Raw genomic sequence first — 18,042 nt, forward strand, 5'->3', positions numbered from 1 at the left:
ACGGGCTGCCAGAGCCTCTCAGGGGTCCATTCGTGGGACCTGCCCTGCTTTGAACAGAACTTTTACTGTTTTATACACTGGGCTTCCAGATAAGATTAGAGTTTTATTCTGGATCATCTTCTACTTCTAATATAAATTTTGCAGAGGAGCTAAAAACATTTAGCCGCCACAGCTACAGAGCAGAGAGCAGCTTCAGGGAACGACTCTTAAAAAGGGCAGGGAAATGACCCCTGAGTCCCTTCTGGGCAGAATTTCTTACAATCAGTAGATAGTTAATGACGACAGAGTGACTACTTTTATGCCTAGTACCAGGCACGGAAACATTTAATAAGTACACGTAAACATTTAATAAGTACAGCTGGTCTTACTGAGGAGGTTTCTTTTTCAAAAAATTAAGGACTAGCTGGAACTGGCAGTAAATTGGGATTTCTGGCTCCTGTCCTGGGCTCTCACCATCTGCTCTGAAGGTCACAGCCGCGGCTTGTCTGCACCACAAGCCTCTCTTCCCTAAGCCTGAGCAGCGTAGAAGCTGTGCCGATTTCACTACTTGGTTCACCTACACAAAGAGAACTTAACTAGTTCTCTTCGACAAAGAACTAATTTTGTTTTGCCCTGTTTTAACCCTAACCCCTCCGAGTTCGGGTGGACCTTTCATGGGAACACGCCGTGTGTGCACGTGGTAACTGTTTCCACACGGATGTGTGGGGTCGACAGGCCTCCCCTCCACTGTCCTGCCGAACGGTCCAATTTTGGTATAGAGCAGAGGCTTGGTTTGTAGCACCACCGTTTCTTCTGAATTCTAGTAACTTGTATTTGGCAAAACTCAGTATATTCCAACACACCCAGCAAAGCAGGTGGCTAGAAAGTCAATGCTCTTCCCCAGCGACTAAAAGGCTGAGGTTATTTTCAGTGCCCTCTGTGCAATCTGTGCCCCCGGCTCACGACTCCAAAGCCGAGACCCCAAAGCTCAAAGGATGCACTGTTGGGGCTTCTGCAGAGGAGGGAGCGGGGCGGGAGGGCCGTGGCTCCTGGAAGGACCAGCCCGTGCTGGTTCAGGACCAAGTTGGCCCCGGCCGCCACAACCAGGCGGGGCCCTTCCACGATGACAATGACGGACGGGCAGCTCCCAGGACAGGCCCACTCTGCGCTGTCCGAGCCCTTCAGGAAAGCGCAGCCCCTCGGGCGCCAGCACCCCTGCCTGCCTGGGGGTGTTGGGAAGGCACTGGCCCGAGCCCCACATGCTCACTGCCGTCGATCCCAGCGTTTTCGTCTCTGCTTTTGGATCCCACCCTGGGGCGGAACCGACCGCCAGCTCTGGTCTTCATCTGCGCTTCCCGGTAACAGTCCAAATTCTCATCCCCAGGCCTCCAGGCAGCTTCCTGCTGACCCAGCAATAACCCTAGACAGGGCTCGCGCCAGCCTTCAGTGAGGGTCTATCTCCCTGGTGATGGGTGCACCGCCCGCTATGTGTCACTAATTAAACCAGGCCTGGCGGCGAGAGGAAGAGCTTTATCTGGTTCCTTGTCCCGGCACAGGTGCTGCAGGACAGAACCCAACGTCCCAATGACACCTTCGTCCTGGGTTTGCTGTGACCAAACCACGACTGACAAGGCAGGAGGCACACACTGCCCACGACCAAGCCCTGACGCTGGCCCACGCTCTCCGCTAAGAAATGAGCAGGTGACCCGTAAGAGTAATTACTAGCACTTGGGGGCCAGGAATGGTCCACTGGACCATCAGTTTCCAATTTTAAGTTCAACGCGGTGTGAACCCCAAACCAAATCTCTGGGAGGGGGAGGGCTGACCTGACTACCTCGCCCCCTCCCCTCTCCCCCTCCTCACCTGGGCCATCTTCTCAAGCTTGGATTTCACATCTGCCAGCTCGAGCTGGGCCTCCTGAAGTTTTGTCTTCAGTTTCTGGTTTTCGGTCAGGGCGCTCTCGTAGAGCTGGGGGAGGGAGAAGAGGGAGTCAGGTCCCCACCCTGTGGGCGGAGCAGGAAGACAGAAGGGCCCAGGGACAGAGAATATTCAGCCAAGGGCTCTGGCTCTCCTGCTGCTGGAACCCTGAGGTCCTAGGTGCTGAACACAAATGATGCTCCACTGTCAACAGTGTTATTGCCCAGGAGGTGGGGTGGGGTAGGGAAGGCCGTCCACCACCTCCAGCAGGGAGGGCATTCGCATGGCTTAAAGACGTGGCTCCCACACAAAAGAGGCTTCCTTTTGGAGCCGCCCTCCTGTGTATCCATCTTAGCCAAGTTCTGTTCAACAAAACATTTTCTTAACAAAAAAGTTTTTTCCTGGCATCTCAAGCACTTGAAAGGGCAGGTTTTTGAGCCGCCCCTGGAGCTGGGTTCTCTCCCTCAAGAACCAAAGGCAACGCACCATAAAATGATGGAAACCCCCCAAACCAGACTGTTACTATTTACCGTTGCCGAGAAGTATCTGGTTGACGTTCACAGGACCTCATTAAAAGCACGTGTTTGTTAAAAATATCAGAGTCCATCAAGTGATCCTCCGGGCCCAGGCAACCAGCATTACTCTTATTTCCCTTTCCACCATTCTAAACCCTTACTTTTTCCTACACCTCTAAATATCTGATTTAGGTCCATTTTTACTGCACTGAGAGCAATACGTGAAGGGGTCTTCATTCAGCTGCTTGAGAGGGAGGTAAACGTGCTGGCCGTTAGCATCTGTCGCTGGAGCACCTTCCCTCCCGCCTCTCAGCAAGGAAGAGGCAGGAGGGTCGAGTGGAGGGGACCCCTGCGCGGGGACCCGGGAGCCCCCACCTTTCTGTAGTCCCTGCTGCTGTCTTCCCCCGCGCGGCTGCTCAGGGTGGCCAGGCGGGCCTCGCGGGCCTCCCGGCGGGCTCTGGCCGAGGCCCGCTCGCTGCTGGCGTCACTGCCTCCCAATTCCAACCTGTGGGAGACACAGTAAAGGTACAAGTGGCTTCCGAGAATGAAAAGGTGGAGGGAGGTGATGCTTAAGGGCAGTGGGCACCTTTCCTAAGATGCGCTTGAGCGCTCTGGCCAGAACAGGCCCGGGCCACCCCGCCTGCCGAGGGCACTGCTCGGGGGAGGAGGCCAGCACCCACCCAGGATGGAGCTGACTCGGGAGGTCGGTGGCGTGGCTCTGTGCCGACGGCAAGCGCAGAGCTTCTCAAATTAGCTTAGGGCCAAACAGCTTCCCTCAAGAGCATGCTTTTAAACGCAGAAGTTTCTGGGATCTCAGTGCCTCTTAGAAAATGATTCCAATGAAGTGCCAATGAGCCAGAAACACATGGGCCTGGAGCTGCAAGCGGGGGTGGGTGAGGGTGGCAACCTGGGCTCAGCAGGCCGGCTGGACCCCCAGAGGTGTCGGGGGTGCCACCCGGTGCCGGGACAGCTCGCGTTGCACCCTCTCCTCTGGACGCCACACCTGTGACAGGACTTCATGTCTCGTAGCAACTGCACTTTTGGGGCGGACGGTGGCTTCGTCCCAGTACTGACTGGTCCATGAGTGGATGGGCCTCTCAGCTGACCTCCTGCTTAAGTGGACGGATGACTCGCACCCTGATCCTTCACACTGGTTCCTATTTTGGTCTTTCCAAGCTAAAAGGTGGCCCATGGAAGGGCCACGTGCAAACCAGCCCTCCAGGGCTCTACCCCTGAACCGGGGCGGTGTGAAGAGTCCCAGCTGTGGAGCTTCGGCCCGCGTTCCTGTCCTGCAGGGGCCACGCGGGGGTGGGGGTGGGGGGTGGACTAGGTGCCAGAAGAGGCCGAGCAGGGGTGGGGGCAGAGCTGCTGACACCAAGGGCTGCCTTCTCCTCACAGAGGTGCTCAGTCCTACAACATTTTCTACTGTATCCTTTTCCTTCTTATAGTTAAAAAATCTTTTGTAAATAGAAATCTCTTTATTGACTTTCCTGATTGCAAAAGCAATACATGCATGTTGAACAGTTTGAGCATTGGAACTAAAGTGTCTAAAATAGAAAGTGAAAGTCACCCCACGGTCCTGCCCAAGGAACAATCTCTACCAACAGTTCAGTTCATATCCTTGCAGGATGTTAAACAGGGATGTCAAAATAAATATTTCTGTAAATAAAACCAGAGAATACCTTCTGTGGTCTCTCCCCTACACCTACGCACTCACGACTGCAGGCATCTCACCATGTAAGTAAAAACACATTTGCCTCAAAAAAAAAAAAAATGACTGCGTAGCCTTCCACTGTACGGCTGTGTGACAGTTTAATCCTCTATTGATAGACACATGTTGTTTTAAATTTTTTAGCTACTGTAAATAATGCTACAATAAGACTTGTCTGTAAATCTTAGTGTATTTGTTATTTTCTTAGGATAAAACCTTAGCAGTGGAACTGTTTGGTCAAGAGATAAATAATATTTTAAATGCAGATATATATGTTACCATACTGCCCTCTAGAGAGGTTTAAAACTTTTCAATCCAATAGGAGAAATATCTTATTGTTGTTAATTTTAATGCTTTAAAATCATTATGGAGGTTCAATATCTTTGATTATTTATCTTAGTTTTTGAAGGGCCTATTCATAGCCTTTGTTAATCTTTGCCTCATTATATTGCAGGAGCATCCTACATATACTGGGGCTTTTAAAACTATCTAACATAGGTTGCAAAAAATGTTTTTCCCCACCTTCCTTTTGGTCTCTTTTAATAGCAGAGATTTTAAATTTTATGTAATTAGAATGATTCTTTCCCCACTGAGTTGGAAAGTCATACATGACTTTTGGGGGCTGTCGACTGTGTTCTAGAATCTCACTGTTTAAACTGCTACAGTTTTATAGCATATTTTGAAGTCTGCAGGGAAATTTACTTTCACAAATGGCCATTATAATGTAACAGAGTTCACAAGAAATTAACTGTAGCAAAACGCCACTCTCCACCAATTTTGCAAAGCGAATTTTCTGCTGGGTTATTTGGAAATTATATTTATCCTAAGCTGGTGCTTGGTGAGAGGGCAAGCAAAGGAAGAATACACGCAAGTTTGTAAATTTTAAGATATATTAATAAGGTAGAACCAGCTCAATTATTAAACAAATTATGAAACTCATTTACCCTGTGGTATCCTGTAACTACATCTTCCCAATCTCCTCTTAATTTCGTCATCAGAGGAACAGTGGAAAATGGGAGATTCCAACTCTGGCTCCACATTCTCTATTATTTTATAATAATAAAATAACGCGAGCTTTCCTCTAGTTGCAGCGAGCAGAGGCTGCTCTTCGCTGCGGCGCATAGGCTTCTCATTGCAGTGGCTTCTCTTGTTGTGGAACACGGGCTCTAGGCGCGCAGGCTCAGTAGTTGTGGCTCACAGGCTCTAGAGCGCAGGCTCAGTAGTTGTGGCGCACGGGCTTAGCTGCTCCGCAGCATGTGGGATCTTCCCAGACCAGAGCTTGAACCTGTGTCCCCTGCATTGGCAGGCAGATTCTTAACCACTGCGCCACCACGGAAGTCCCAGTCTCTATTATTTTATTTTATTCTTCAGGAAGATCAATTTTGTACCCTTAGGTACTAGGTGAAAAATTACAGAGGATCATTCCCCAAACTCTGATATGCTTAACTTTTCAGCAATTGCAAAACAGGTCTTTGGTTCACTGGATAAACTATTCCTGGGCCCCATGTGGGTACAGGGAACAGTGTCAGGTTCCCTGAACCAGCCAGTCAGGCTGGCCTCTCCTCTGCCCTGAGTGCCCTTCTGTACTTCTATCCCGCCCCTGAGACGGCCTATCCAGTCATCTGTACGCTACACGAAGGTGAGGACACTAATGTCTCCCTAGCCCTGGCTGGGGGGAGCGGGCACGGTGCTCGGGACACCAACATGGAGGTGGGATGCAGCGTGACTGGACAGAGGGGCCCGTGCGGGGGCCGAAGGGAGCCGCTTGCGACTGTGGGGCTGTGGAAACGAGACGGGAGGATGGAGAGAGGCTGTTACACTAGGCAAAACCACGTGCAACCACACATGCGTCTACTCACGAGTGTGAGGCAGGCAAGGTCTTACCTAGAAAGTCGTTCATGCTGGAGAAACAAGAGACAAACAAAAAAATCAGCATTAGCAAGGGAATGACATTTATTATTTCCGTTTACAAATGTACTCTTCAAATCAGACGTCTCAGCTTCACGGCTGAAGACAGGGGTGCAGCCTCACAGTGTGAGAAAAGGCTCCTCGGCTAAGTGCCCACACCTGTGCCCACAACTTGCGAGACTTGAGGCTTTCGGAGCACATCTCATTAAACTGGAGTCCAGCAACGTGTGAAATGATCACCCGCCCTGCCACCTACCAAGCCGTCCTGTGTCCCAGGACTGCCTGAGCCTGCGTGACAGGCTGCCTCTCTGGATCTCAGCGTCCATTCTACCCACCTCCCTCCACTCACACCCTCGGCCCTGCCCGTGTGAACACGGTATCCATGGCTGTGAAGGCCCAGGACGGTCCCCACTTCCTCCCAGGTCCCTAGTGAAGGGAGAGGAGAACGGGGGAAAGGCCCACACCCGTCCCTAGGATGGTGGTAAAAAAACGAAAAGAGTAACAAAGTACTGAGATCTCAGAAGAAAGGAGTTTACAGATTTGACCTCTGAGCTCGGTTACCCATGGTCGCTGCAAACAACAATGATTATCCCTGTTTTACATTTATTTTTAATCACAGATGACCTTTACCCTCTATCTCCACTTTTTTATAAAAAGAACTGAGGCCAAAAAAAACCTCAATTGATTTAAATGTATTGTTTTTTCCTCCTTTGAGGTGTTAAAGAATAACAAAATCCTCAAGGGCAGACAAAAGAAGGAAGAAGAGAAACCAGGCCCGATTACCTAACAGGAGCAGCGAACCCCTGCTCCTCTGGCCGTCGCCTGGGGACACTGCTCTGTTGAAGGTCACACCGCGTGAGGGCCCCACATACCGCGCCCTGAAGCCGCCCAGGGGGGCAGAGCGCCAGCACTGCTGGCTGGAGGGACCGACCAGGCGACCTCGCTGCAAGGTGGCTTTTCCCCGTGGACTTCTGTCTTGAACCCGGGGCTTCCATTCATCAATCCTCTAGTGGGCTTTTCCAAAACGTCCTCAGCCTAACCTCAGTCTGGGAGGTTCTCTCTCCACAGGCCTAGAGCTGGGCCTTCTTCCATGAATTGTAAAAAGTCCCCCAGGTGACCCATCGCGCAGCCCAGGTTAAGCACCACTAACCATGGGCTTTTTAATGTGAAGACGTGCCCCATCTGAGGCGGAGGAATCGGTGAGAGACCGTGCGCTGTGTCTGTAACGTTCTCCTACACTGGAATCGGGCACCCTAAAACGTGTGAGTCTGGGATTCAGGAATTCTCCTGTCTCACATTTATAATATCCCATCAATCACTGCTTTTACCAACATTAACTAAGGGTTGTTTTTCTCTGACTTGAAGACTTTTGTCAAAAAAGAAACTAAATTTTAGCCATGTCTCAAGAATTACTTAATATATAAAAACGCTTCCAGTGTGCTCAGTGGTGCTGAGGTTTCCCCCGGTGGCCATGCCCACCTGCCAGCTCTGTGCTGAGAGCTGGCCTTGGTGGTGCCCGGGGGGGCGCAGGGGGCATTCACAGCCCAGGGGGACTGCCCAATGGGACACGCCCCAGACCCGTGAGTAACTGAGGCCGAACTCCATCCCAGGCAACGCCAGGGGCCCTACTGAACTGGAGGGCCGCGGAGAGCAGGGCCCGTAGGGGAGGCCCCAAGGAGGGGCAGCAGAGAAGCTGTGTGAGAGCAGCGCCGATGGGCCCGTCTGAGCAGCGCAGGGCAGATGGGGAGGAGGGGCAGCAGAGAACAGTGCGGAGTCCGGGGCCCCTTCCCGGCAGAAATGGACGAGAAGATGATGCTCGGGAAACGCGCACACACACACATCCAAGGTCTCCCCGCACACCCCTCCCTGCGGCTTGGCCACCGGCTCACTCCCAGTGACGCCCTCAGGGCCTGCACTGCTCACCAAACACCCAGCCAACAGCTCAGCCTTCGGGAAGGGGCCTGCCGGCCTCCGCATCGGCTGTGCCTGGGAACCAGTCTCTGTTCTGACATCTAGACCCGTGACGCCTCAACGCCCTGCCAGCTCCGCCTCACTTCGCAGCTGTAAACGCACCACACTGGCTGCTGCTGGTTAGAGCAGCAAGTTAACTCAGGACCTGGGAGGCCGGGGCGGGGCAGGGGTGGGGACTGAGCTCACAGGCGCCGACCGTCCACTCTCTCGAGGCTTCCGGGCAGAACGGCCTTTCTCACGCTCCATCGCCCCCATGGGAGAGCCTCTGTGAGCCTCCCACGCCCGCCCCCAGGCACGGAGAACGACCCCTTTACAACCTCGCCAGCTCGCCCCACGCCTTGGTCGTCTTCTCCCACAGAAACCCAAGCACACCTGTGCCCAGCGCGCACACAGGGGCCTGACGACGTGACCGACAGACGCGTCTGTTTACCGACTCGGTGGTGCCCAGGCTGTGGGGTCTCACTTGAGGGTGCTGCAGCATCCGCTCTGCAAGGACGTGATCTGTGGGGGGAGACTTTACTGCATCTCCAGCTTTCAGTCTGCTGTGCCGACGCTGGCCGCTGCCTGTCTAAGTGAAGAAAGTTCTTCCTTTCGTTAAGGCAGGGAAGGCTGGCTTCTCCCAGGCCTCAGTCTGAGCCGTTCTGTGGTATCAAAGCGTACTACTCACCTCCACTGACCGACTCCTATCAGAGCACCGGGTCACCACCGGGTCACCAGCCTTTCCCACTCGGGGTGGCCTGGAAGTGCCGCGGGGCTGCTGGTGCCGTCATCGCAGCCGCGGAAGTTCTCAGGCACGGCGGCACCGCACAGTGACACTGGGTGGCCTCCACTGAGGAGGCTGACGCAAGATACAAACAGGCAAACACTTCAAGACCCAGAAAACAGGTTAGCGCTGCCACGCAGCAATCAGAAAAAGCCCCTGGAGGGCGGTGCGTCCTACGGGGGCTGCCCAAGAGCGGCACTCCTATCTCTACCTGCCAGGGGTAACTGAAAGCAAATAGCACAGTCTGTTGTTTGTTGTACTCTTCAGGCACGTAAGATGCGGGTTATCAAGTTCTTTGGGATGAACTTTCATCGGGGGTTGTGACGAGTAGACTGTCACCTGATCCAGGTGTCAGAGGAAACGGGGCTCCCCCCAAGCCCGCCCTCCATCCTTCTAGCATTCCCCCTCCGCGCGCCCCCCCCGCCGCCCAAATCCTGGAGCCCCCTGGAACCCTCGGGCTTTTTATCATTGCCTTCAAGGACTCGCCTTAGCCACGTCCCGAGAAGGTGACCTAACTCCTTAGAGAAGAGTGAGAGTCTCAGAAAACAAGATTTGGGGCCACAGAGGTAGCACGGTTGTAGCACTGTAGGTTGTAGAGGTAGCATTGTTTGCCATAAAGCAAATAATATCATTTCAAAGAAGGAAGACACCTGGGATTTCTGGAGGAGATGGTGCTCTCATCGTAACAGAAATTAGCCTGAGAAGACAGTTCTTAGAGGCCAGAGGGCAAGTGGGTTAAAAGTGTACGGGACCTGGGACTCAATCCCCAGCTTCTGATAAAATGGCTTTTGTATTTAGATCACACTTCCAGAAACTACTGGTTTGCTTGGTTTCTTGATATCCTAGATAATCTGGTGTTTGACGGACAAACAGTGGTTAGATTTAGGGAGAGAAAGTTTGGGTTTCTTGGGTAAAAGGAGCAGAGTGGCTGAACTGGTGGAGACTTAACTTCCATTTTCCCTCTTCCTCCTCCTGTCACTCAAACTGAGCACAGTTCACGGTCACCCGGACACTGTGTCTCAGTCTAAAGAGCTGACTCCGTCCCTGCAGGGAAAGCACGGAGTGGGTCTGGAGAGCAGGGGGCGGGGCAGTGCGGGCTTGCCTACGTGGTCTCGCCGGGGCGGGGGGGCAGTAAAGGACAGCGTCAGAGGCTGGGGAAGGACATCGAAGACCCTCCAGAGCGGAGCCTGAGAGTCGGCCCCATGGGCAGCGACTGAGGAGAAGCCCCAGAACACAGGGCCTGGGGCCCCAGCCAATCTGCACCCTTCGGAGGCCAGGAGCGGGGGTTCCCCTCGCCTGTGTTCTGGGAAAGGCCCATCTCTCCCTGCAAGCTCCCCCCGTGGACGTGGGGCAGCGGCTCTCACTCCACTCTCGAGCCGGGTCTGAACGGCGCATCTGCCCATGGTGACGTCGTTTATTTTAGGAGAGGCCCGAGCCTTCTACACAGCCTACAGGTTAAGACCAACGTCCCGTGGCACGTGCTCTAGTCAGGACATCTCAGGAGGACCTTCTGCTTGAAGACCGCTGCTCTGCCGCCACTGAAAATAAACGCCTGATGGCCACTGAGGCTGGGCTCTCTGGTGTGTCTGAGCTAGAGGCAAACGGCCCAGAGAAGGAATTACTTTCACAGCTTTTATGGCCCAACTGGGGGCCACAGACATTGTGAATGGGGCCTACAGCAGCAGAGACTTTAGAAACCAAAGCGAACACAGAAAACAGAAAGTAAAAAGAAAGACGAGCCAGACGCACCATAATTTAAAATATGCTCCGAAACCAAGAAGCAGGCTCCTTCCTTTCATACCTCCTGAATTCTCCCATAACAATCTCATTGGTTGGGGCCTGTTTCTAATAAAAGAACAGAGCGAAGAGCACCATGAATTCAGATGGAAACCCTGGGAAGGGACGGAACAGGGCTGGCTTTCATTTGTGAAATGTGGAGACTTCTCCGAACACCAGAGACTGGCTAGGAAACCCCCCACGAAAGCTTTTAACGTGAAGTTATCGGGAGTTCAGGAAGACAGATAATTAAAACCAAACTCTTCTGACCAAGTTTAAAATAAAATCTTAGCTCTGGAAGCTGGGCCCAAGGGAAAGGAACGAACCACGTCACGTGGCCACACCAAGACCAAACGCTGCAGCGATGGGAAAGCCTCCGGGTAAACCTCCTACTTCACTTCCGTGTTCCCGGGAGAGGCCCGAGCAGGGGCCGTCGGCGCTGCCCTGGGGTGCCCGAGCTCTGAGGAGCGTGGGTGTGGCTGCAGCGAGGACCCGCCGCAGACCTGGCCCAGACCTGGACGCTACCTGAGCTCTGGGGACAATCGTTCTACGACGTTTTGAGTTTGAGAATCCTTCCCTATACTCGTCTCAGACACACTCAGGCTTCCTAAGCCTTCTGCCTGCAGGGAAGGGCACCCTCATAACCCAAATGATCGGGGCTCTCGGGAAACTTGGAAGGGCAACCTAGTAGGCTCCAGCTCTGAAAGGGATCTTTCTGAGTCTTACCGTTCCAGTAATATATCTGGGGATCCTGAACAATTTGGAGATACACGTGGGGGCGGGGTGGGGATAAAAACTTTCACGATTTACGCAGAGGTGTGACAGTAGGGCACAGTGATGCTGAGGCCTGAGTTAGGTGCTCTTCCCTGTATCTAAAAAATGAGTATTCCCTTAATATCACCAGACGTCCAACTATATTCATTTTCTCTTGCTGCTGCCCCACCATCGGCTTGGCTGCGCCCTGCTCAGGCTCTCACGGGCAGAACCGGGTGTCTGCTGGCTGGGCTCTCACCTGGAGGCCCGGGGGAGAACCGCTGCCTGTGGCCGCCGGGGCTGCCGCTGCTCCTGGAGGCCCCCGTGTCCTTCCCCACGTCACGCAGTGACACAGGGGCTCCTTTCCACACGCCTCTGCCATCAGCCAAGAAAGCTCTCTGCGTGCGGGGCTGGCGGCTGGATCAGGCCCACGCCTCATAAGGTCGGTGACGCCCGTAACGGGCCGGGGGGGGGGCCACCTCATCACATACACGGGCCCTGGAGCCCAGGCCGGGGCATCGAAACGAGCCAGTTTAGGAAGTCCCGCTTTAAAAAGACATGGTCTAGTTTACCTGTAACATCCTCAGAGGAAGAAACATCCACAGTACACGGCCAGTCAGCTGCAGTCGGGTGATTACAGACATTTTGAATCAGAACAGTGCTGGAAGCACGACGGATGCTGGGGAAGTGTGCATGCACCGAGCAGCTGTGTGTGCCAGAGGATACCTCCAAGCCAAATTCTAACAGTATTAAAAGTATTAAGTTACCTCTAACTTCATCTTCGTTTACTCCTTGATTTGTCTTTACCAAGTACTTAATACATACGGGGGAAAAAAAAACAAAACAGGAAAGTCAAGAAATACAGTACTTATAATCCCGTTTCCACTGTAAATATTTCTGAAGAACCTCACTGCCAGATTGTGACGACCCTACCAATTTAATACTGCACGTAGAAAGGAGATGACTGAATGCTACTGCACATATCCTGGTCCATCTCATTGTATTTCAAATGGTAGAAAGAGCCCCATCTTCTGCTGTATGTACAGACCACGCTGCCCAAACATTACTGGAATCCTACAGCTCTTATTTTCTATGCAGGCCTGTACCTGTTCTTTATGGATATTCCCAGCTTCTGAAGACTTTCTAGATTTTTTTGGGAACTCACAAAATGTACTTATTGTAGAAGGAAATATCTGAACGTACTGAAGTTTCCCTGAAATATCCAAGGCAAGCCCTTTGTGTTTAAAGGCCATCTGTAAACCCCTATGATCCGTAAGCACACTTGCAGACTGCGGCGTCTTCTCCAGGCAGCTTTCACACGCCAGGTGACGGCGACCAAGGACGACGAGCTGCTCTAACGCGTGTGGCTCTAGCCAGGGGTCACGTCACTCACACTGAACACACACTTTCACTTAGTCTCAGGTCTGCACTGGCGTGCACGGTGCACGAAGTTGCAGTAGCCCCTGACATCGCGCAGACGATCCCAAGTGCGGCCTGAGCGTGGCCCCCAGGGCTGTGAGGCTCTGCAGGGTAGTGGGTCCCGCCACCCCGTGAGGGCCATCATCATGCCTCCTCAGCATCAAGCTTTCCAGGCCCACAACCTGGGAAGAGGTGGATTTGTTACCTGGGAAATATCACTGTCCAGCAGCCTATTTGGGTAGCAGTTATTTTAATTTTATTCCGACTAGGTTGTGAATCAAAACCCTTGCCAAGGGGTTAGTGAGGCTCTCCAGACCTCACCTCTTAAGAGGAAACAGATACCCGGGACCTAAGTAGCCTAAGGAAAAACTTTTTCTGCTAAGTAAGTTCCACAAAAGGTTAGGGACTTCCTTTGTTCTTAGCTTTCTCTCTCTGTTCCCACAGAAACCAAAATATTAACTCACATATTGTAGAGCTGTCGGCACACTAGCAAACTGCAACAAGTGGGGATCTGAAGAGCCTCAAGAACACCTGTGGCTGTCAGCCCTCACTACAGAAACAGGATTTCACAGTGCACGGCCGACCCCCTCCAGGGGGCCGCACAGGCCAGGAGTAGAGACCAGACCAGGGTCGGCAGTGCATCCCTTCCCTGTGAGGGAGGGGGCCTCAGACAGTGTCCCCTGGGCTCAGATCCCCTCTCTGGTGTGGGAAAGTTGAGCACATCCACACAACAGTGACAGTCATCACCTGAGTGCAGTCAGACACTAGGCTGTCTGGTACACACAGCAGATAAAAAGGGTTGCCAGAAAAGAAAGGCCGACGCTGTCTGGAGGTTTCTGGTAAGGCTTCGTGGAAGGACGACCCTATGAAAAGCATCAGCCTGGAGTCAGAAACAGGGTGGTCGTGAAGAATGACACTGTTCTGCATGACCTGTCCTGTGAGAAATCGGGCACTAGCTGGGACCTCGTCAGTGGCCCAAGTGCTACTGGCAGCTCTGAAAGGTAAAGAACTGACGCTCTCTTTGATTCGGCCACTAAATTTGACCTTTTATACCCCCTATGGACCTTGAGTCTTCAGACGCACAAGGTTCTTTGGATTTAGGGGGCTAAACTGTACTCCCAGAGCAAAACTGGTGCTTTACAGTATAGGCCTTAGGGACAGGAGACACGTGTGCAGGGTGTTTGATTTTTGGCAGGTGAAAGATCCCTTAGATAAGAGAAACCTCAGAAATTCAGGCTCTTCTAATTCAGAGCTTGTTATAATGTAACAGGTCCTGAATTGAAGCATACCTTTGTACCATCTGCTTAAAAATTATTTTATAAGTAAATTAATAGCATAAAAAGATAAGATAAATGACCTTACCTAACGGATCTGTTTTTGAGTACTTATGAAAATGGCTTTAGAGAACTATTTACTAATACACTCGCTAAAAATGATTTTAGGTGACAACCTTCAAGGGTAGAGCAGATCTTTTCTCCTTAGCAACAGTTCTAATGTAGATACTTAGAAGTAACAAAACTATACCTACTTTTAAATGTTGCAAAATTCTGACTTTATCTAAATTGATTTGTCTCTTTCTAAATTATTCTGTGAACTTTCTCCTTCTTTACAATAGGTTTATTATCGCCATCTCTCTTTTCAAAACAGATTGAATGGTCAGGGATATTAGCAATAACTCAGGAGCTATTTCACGGAGACGCAGTGGTTCCCTGGACCGCTACACAGCTTAGCGCTGCCGGCTCCAGCATCTGCTGGTACATGGGCTCAGACAACTACTAACTTCCCTCTGCCTCAGCGTCCTCATGGGTAAAGTCGGGGGAATGGTACCCGGCAGGTAAGGTTATCAGCAGGATGAAGTGAGAGTCGCGTGCCTGCCACAGCACCCAGCACAGGTGATGCTCTATAAATACCAGTTTCCACTGCCCACTCCTCTCTGCCGGGGCCTGCTGGCTGCCAGAGGGATCAGCTCAAGCCAACTCTTCCACTCAAGTCAAGGGTTTTGACTGTCTGTAGATTTTGATTATCCAGGCTAGTTCCTACTTACCCTTTCTAACCCACAGGCATCTAAGGTTATTATTCTACTGTCCGCATAGTTATACTCTCTCCCAGATAAACAACCACGGGAGGTCGATTCTGGAAGTCCACAGGAGCTGTGACGCCCTGACACAAAGACGCTGCTTTCACAAGGAAGCAGGCGGAGGTCAAAGTCTAGACACGCTTCCATGTCTTTACCCCGTCAGCTCACCGGCAGGACTCCTGTACTGTCGCCCAAGGAGGAGGCTGGGCTTTGGGCTGGGATGAGGCCTAACCCCAGGTGTGGACAGCTGCCACCCCCAGAGTGACACACAGTCAGGACCAGAAACGAAAGCAGCAGAAGGCAGCTGGAAGCCAGCCCGAGCCGCTCCCTCCAGCTCCTGATTCTAACCGCCAGCTCCCCCACATATTACGAGGCCGAGGAAGAGGGAGAAGCGATGCTGCATTAATCCGGGAACTGCTCAAGTGGGAAACGCTCTCCCCGGTGGCCCCGCTGGCTGTACTGAAAACGAGGACCCCAACCTCTTGACCCAACTGACCCTCCATCTCTGGATTCTCTGGGGCTGCAGCTCATCACTGGAACAGCAAGTTGACCACAATACCTGGAGACAGACAGACAAGACTCAAGGCCTCCTGTCTTCCCTCATGCGACCGCGTGGTGACTGGAGAGGAAAAGGCCACGCACTGGAAGAGCCTTCTAGCCTCTTGCTGTTACTCCCCAAGGCTTTATTCCCCAGCTCGGTCCGTACGTGACATCTGCTCCTTGGTTTTAATCATAAATATCAGTATTTTCAGCCCATTATTTTCTTCCAAGCTTCGGACAAACTACTTTATGGTGTCAGTACCGAACCTCCCGAAGTCCCTCTAACTCAGCACATCCCAGCATGAGGCGCCTCCGCACTCGGCACCCTCTGCTTCCTGCACTGCCCGTTGAGCCGTGTCCTGTCGGTTTCTACCGAGTGGCCCAAACCAGAGGCCTGAGAGTCGCCCTGGCCCCTGCCCGCTCATGGGCTCACCCCGCCCCAGTCCACTTCGAAACAGCTGGACGGTCCTCCAACCACCGGACAGCGCCTCCATCCAGGCCCTCACTTCTCACCGGAGGACCGACCTTACCCCCAGGCCCGCCGACAGTCCAGCCTTCAGCTGCCGGAGCGATTTCTCTAACAAGCAAACAGCTCTGATCACAGCAACTTGACCCCAACTTTTCAGTCCTTCACCCACAGGCCAGCTCTCCAAGCCCTCGGAACGACATGCCAAGCCCAACACGAACCGGCCCCTGTGCGTCTCCAGCTGAACTTCTGATCACACCCCTCCTTCAACCTCCGAATTATACCTCCTGTCCCAGCCACACGGATCTGCAGCTCTCAGAGTAGCACTCTACTTCCTCTCGTCTTTTCTCCACCTTGGTCATGCACTGCTTGCTTTCACTGTCCGTTCAACAGCCTTATGCATCTCCCGCTTGACCGGCCTCCTAAAACAAAGCACCTGGGCCCACATACCTTTATTAGAAGATTCACTTCCCCTTGTTATAATCCTGGAGTTCCCTTCTCATCTCCCCAGTTAGACTGCTGGCTCCCTGAGGGCAGGGACTGTGTCTTTCATCTCTCGATTCCAGATCTAGTACAGGCCTACTTACGTAGCAGACGCTCATGTGAACGTTAATCGTGGGAGGATTCAGAGCAGGGTAGGTGGCCTTGGTGTTCATCTGCCATGGAACCAGTCTCTGGTGAACAAGCCTCTCCTCCGTGGCTGACCCAGCCCAGCGTCCACCTAGGATTCATGGAACCGTTCCCGGTGGGGAACTGCTTTCACTCCTACAGGTTCCACTACATTGCTTAGGGAGATTCCTTGAGAAAGAGTTACTGCTTACTGACTTTTCTTGAGTGGAATTTAAAAAACCAAACCAAACCAAACCCAACCCAATACACTAGTGGTTTTAATTAGGGAGAAAAAAAAATGGTTAACAGCTTGCACCCTTAGTTAGTATTATTCACCCAGACAAATGCTTCTCATCCCCTGACAACGGATTATAAAGGAGTAAAACATGGATTCCAGATTGGAAGCACGAGAGCAGGAGGAGAGGAACAAAGGATAAAGGAACAGCCTAAAAGCTGCTGGGTGTTGGCCACAGGAGAGCACAAAGGAGGCAAAGACACGGACTCTACACCAGCGCCTGGAAGGGAGGAGCACCCGTGGGTGAGCTCTCGAGAGCAGAGATCCTGTCCCATGACTTTCTACCAAATGTACCCTCATTAGTTTGTAGAGCTGGTTATAAAACAAAACAAGCTGGTAAATTTTCCCCTTTATTTACATTAACAGCTGGGGTGAAAAATATTATGGAAACTCTGTGTACTTTCTCTTGAGATGTAAGTCCTAAAGGAATAACAATCCAGGTTACATGGGAAAAATGCTACTGATCCTGGTTTATAGATGCAGGCCAAATCCCGTTATCATAAATACCAACCAATTCAAAGAAAATCTGCCTATTTAAAAGATTCCCAGGGTTCAGCTGATGTCCCACTTACTTCAAAACTATTCAGTACAACAAACATCGACTAAGCCCTACAAGTTGGGCACTCTCAAGGAGTCTTATCTTTTCCATATGCCCTGTATTGAAGAATGTTTTGTTAAATTAGCAAATAATAATTTGAGAAGACTGACCAGTAATTGCCTGGCTCTTGCTTTCAAGATGATTTTAAAATGCTAAACCATCTAAACTGACTAGTTTTTAAGTTAACAGAATTTATAAACTTGAGACCCAATAATATTCACAGTGATTAAGAAGCAAGAAGGAGCTAGAGGTGTCTGACATGTTTGTAGTGCAGAATTATTATTTTTTTTATGTTGGAAAATTACATCAAAAGGAAGCTTTTATACAAACGTGTGAGCTTGGCACCTCGTGGAGTGGCTCACAGTGTGAGGAGAGGCTGAGCCTTCAAAGCTGCACCAATAAATACTGGCATGGCACCCATCAGTAACGAGGGTGACTGCAAGCTGTTCCGCTTTCCCTGAGAAATCAGAGACGAGCAGGTCTGTCGCTCAGGGAGCATGCCCTCCCCCCCCGCCCCCCAATTTTTAGAGATAAAGAGACATTGGACTAGTGTGAACCTAGTGTGAAAGTCAAAAGAATTGTTTAAAAAAAGTAGCTCACTCTCAGGGTCAGCAGAGACCAGAGCAGCTTTAGTGGGTTATGGGGGGTGGGTGGTGGACATCCTCCTTACGGAGGGAGGGGTGGATTTAAAAACGATGTTTAATAGTATAATCTTGTGTTCAGAGAATGACAAATGTTTATTATT

At 51.7% G+C, this 18,042-nt stretch overlaps 1 protein-coding gene across 4 annotated transcripts in view; it reads right to left on the reverse strand.

The window, feature by feature from the left end:
• Window positions 1–18,042, reverse strand: part of PPP1R12B (protein phosphatase 1 regulatory subunit 12B) — a 197,490-nt gene that overhangs the window by 10,595 nt on the left and 168,853 nt on the right. The window contains exons 19-22 of one of the 4 annotated variants that reach the window (XM_029228075.1): window positions 6,007–6,023; window positions 2,787–2,916; window positions 1,843–1,947; window positions 1,571–1,586 (exon numbers count right to left, since the gene is read on the reverse strand). In XM_029228075.1, the coding sequence (XP_029083908.1) occupies window positions 1,571–1,586; window positions 1,843–1,947; window positions 2,787–2,916; window positions 6,007–6,023 (268 nt within the window). Of the gene's footprint in view, window positions 1–49; window positions 1,948–2,786; window positions 2,917–6,006; window positions 6,024–6,366; window positions 8,503–18,042 lie in introns of those variants that run through there. The other 3 variants (XM_029228069.1, XR_003794386.1, XM_029228068.1) reach the window with 3 other exon arrangements.

The sequence above is a fragment of the Monodon monoceros genome, unplaced genomic scaffold (assembly GCF_005190385.1).
Source record: "Monodon monoceros isolate NGI ecotype Baffin Bay Population unplaced genomic scaffold, NGI_Narwhal_1 Super_Scaffold_18, whole genome shotgun sequence".
In the NCBI taxonomy this organism is placed as follows: domain Eukaryota; kingdom Metazoa; phylum Chordata; class Mammalia; order Artiodactyla; family Monodontidae; genus Monodon; species Monodon monoceros.